The sequence below is a fragment of the Penaeus chinensis genome, chromosome 14, assembly GCF_019202785.1.
Source record: "Penaeus chinensis breed Huanghai No. 1 chromosome 14, ASM1920278v2, whole genome shotgun sequence".
In the NCBI taxonomy this organism is placed as follows: Eukaryota; Metazoa; Arthropoda; class Malacostraca; order Decapoda; family Penaeidae; genus Penaeus; species Penaeus chinensis.
The window spans coordinates 742,927-745,426 of NC_061832.1; the positions used below are offsets into that span (position 1 = coordinate 742,927).

Genomic DNA, 2,500 nt, shown 5'->3' on the forward strand with positions numbered 1-2,500 from the left:
CCCCCCCCCCAAAGGGCGCCGCGCCAGCCAGTCGCCCGCGGGCCTTCGCAGCCTCAGGTCGTGTCCGAGGGAGCTCTCGCCTGTGGCCGCCAGCGCGCGAAAACCACGTGACCTCGCAATCGCCTCCGTAGGTCTTTCGCGAGCTTTTCTTCTCTCCCTGTCCCCCGTTTATTCCAAATTCGCGCTCTTTTCTTTCTTTTCGTTACGCCTCAATTAACCCCATTCCCCCTCGCTTCTTTCTCCTTTCCCAAACTTCCCTTTTCGCCCACACCTCGCTCTTCCATCTTTCCCTAACTCTTCCTTTTACCCAATCTTCACTCTTCTTCCTCTTTCCCTAGCTCTCCCCTTTTTATCCAATTCCTGCTCTTCTCTCTTTCAAACGGTTCTTTATCTCTTTCCCTTCCGCCACTTTTACCCTATTTCCGCTCTTCCTTCTTTCCCTGCTCACTCTCTTCTTCTATTCCCGGTTTTTCTTGTTTCTCTTTCCCTATTCCCACTTTCACCTAATTCCCGTTCTCCCATTCTCCCCTTTCCTTTCCCCCTTTTACCCAATTCCCGCCGATCCTTCATTTCTCTAACTCCCCCTTTCATCCATTCCTCGTTCTTCCTTCTTTCTTCTTCCCTTCCCGCGCTTTTACCCAATTCCTGCTCTTCCATTTTTCTCCTTCCCTAACTCCCCTTTTAATCCAATCTTCTCTCTTCCATTTTCCTTACTCCTTCTTTTTAATCCAATTCTCGCCCTTCCTCCTTTCTCCTTCCCTTCCCACCTCCCGGATGAAGCGGGTGAGAGGATTCTTCCACGCAGCGGTGAGCTCTCGTCAACACACACACACACACACACACACACACACACACACACACACACACACACACACACACACACACAATTTTCATGTTTATTTGTATCTCATTATTATTTTTTTCAGGAGATTTGCAGAAAACGCCTGGATGAGAATGAATAACTTGACGAGGCGAATATGTAATAGAAGCGTTTTGATATTTTACCTTAGAATGTGAATTTTACATCAATATTGAATTAAGAGTCGTCTACACATCTTGCTTTATGGAATAATTCATCCTCATTCATATATTTTTTATGATTGTCAAAATGAAGTCTGGTATGTGTGTGTGTGTGTGTGTGTGTGTGTGTGTGTGTGTGTGTGTGTGTGTGTGTGTGTGTGTGTGTGTGTGTGTGTGTGTGTGTGTGTGTGTGTGTGTGAACGTGCAATTTGCACGTCCATGTGTACCGGTATCACTAAGCATTCGCTCCTATCTACATACTTACACTTTCTCGCTGAGAAAATGTAAGTTAAGTACTTTCTTTACTGTATTTTGTCATTTATATAGAAATCCAGCATTCACTTATCCATCGGAAAATAAATAAATTAATTAATGTTGTCTCGCCAAATATAAATAACTCTGTAGCAATTCCTTAGCTTACAATCTCACACAAACTCATATTTTATTCTTAAGATAAGATTTTCTTTACTGTACCCCTGATCGCGTGAAGGGAACCATAATAAGGCAAATCACAATAGAGAAACCCGATGGACAGTCATGGAGGACCTGTCTGTCTACAATGAATAATGAATTCGCTCATTATGAGCCATATTGAGTCCCCTACCCTCTTCCACAGCCACCTGTGTGTGTGTGTGTGTGTGTGTGTGTGTGTGTGTGTGTGTGTGTGTGTGTGTGTGTGTGTGTGTGTGTGTGTGTGTGTGTGTGTGTGTGTGTGTGTGTGTGTGTGTGTGTGTGTGTGTGTGTGTGTGTGTGTGTGTGTGTGTGTGTGTGTGTGTGTGTGTGTGTGTGTGCGCGTGTTTCCTCCTCCCCACCCACCTACCTACCTACCGCCTCCCCTCCCCCTCGCTTCTTTTCTACCACCCTCTGCCACACTCTGGGTACAAAATAACACCGCAACACTCCTCTCATTACGCACTCTCGAGGTCTTTGTGTCATACATTCCCTCACGCCACGGCAAGTTCCCCAACCTCCTCCCTACCTCCCTTACTCACTCACCCTCCCTTGTCACCCTAAACCTCACCCTTTCCACTCTCGTTCACAGTGGTCGGCCATTCACACGCACAAAATCTAGATCGGTTCCTATTACGGTTATCAATCGCAGGGGGAAATCTTAGCGGAATAATTAAGAGCTTGGCGAGAAACTAACGCTGGGTATTATCCTAATCTTTAGCAATATGACTGTTATTACTATCACCATGACCATTTTTTGGTTAGTATCACAGACAACTTTCCAATTATCAGTATTACGAAGGTTATTGTGAATATTCTCATTTCCGTAACTGTTATCACTGTTATGGTTACTGCTGCTGCCATTTTTTACCAAAATCATTATAACTGCTACTAATACAATTTTCTGAAGCGGAGCCTCGTCCCTCCAAATGACCACGACAGAATCGCGGCCGGACGAGTGGCATTTCCAGTCACGGAAATGTCATCAACACATTTAAGAGACATTCTTTAGGAGTGATTATCTTCATTC

At 45.0% G+C, this 2,500-nt stretch overlaps 2 protein-coding genes across 14 annotated transcripts in view; one reads left to right on the plus strand and one right to left on the minus strand.

The window, feature by feature from the left end:
* LOC125032574 (probable phosphorylase b kinase regulatory subunit alpha) overlaps positions 1–2,500 on the minus strand; it is a 93,546-nt gene that overhangs the window by 37,210 nt on the left and 53,836 nt on the right. The window lies entirely within an intron of this gene.
* LOC125032575 overlaps positions 1–2,500 on the plus strand; it is a 7,025-nt gene that overhangs the window by 3,161 nt on the left and 1,364 nt on the right. The window contains exon 1 of one of the 2 annotated variants that reach the window (XM_047623816.1): positions 1–807. This exon is cut by the window's left edge and continues 104 nt beyond it. The exons of the other annotated variant lie outside the window; for it this stretch is intronic. Coding sequence (XP_047479772.1) covers positions 775–807 — 33 coding nt within the window. The 5' untranslated portion in view covers positions 1–774. The remainder of the gene's footprint in view (positions 808–2,500) is intronic. 2 annotated transcript variants of the gene reach the window in all.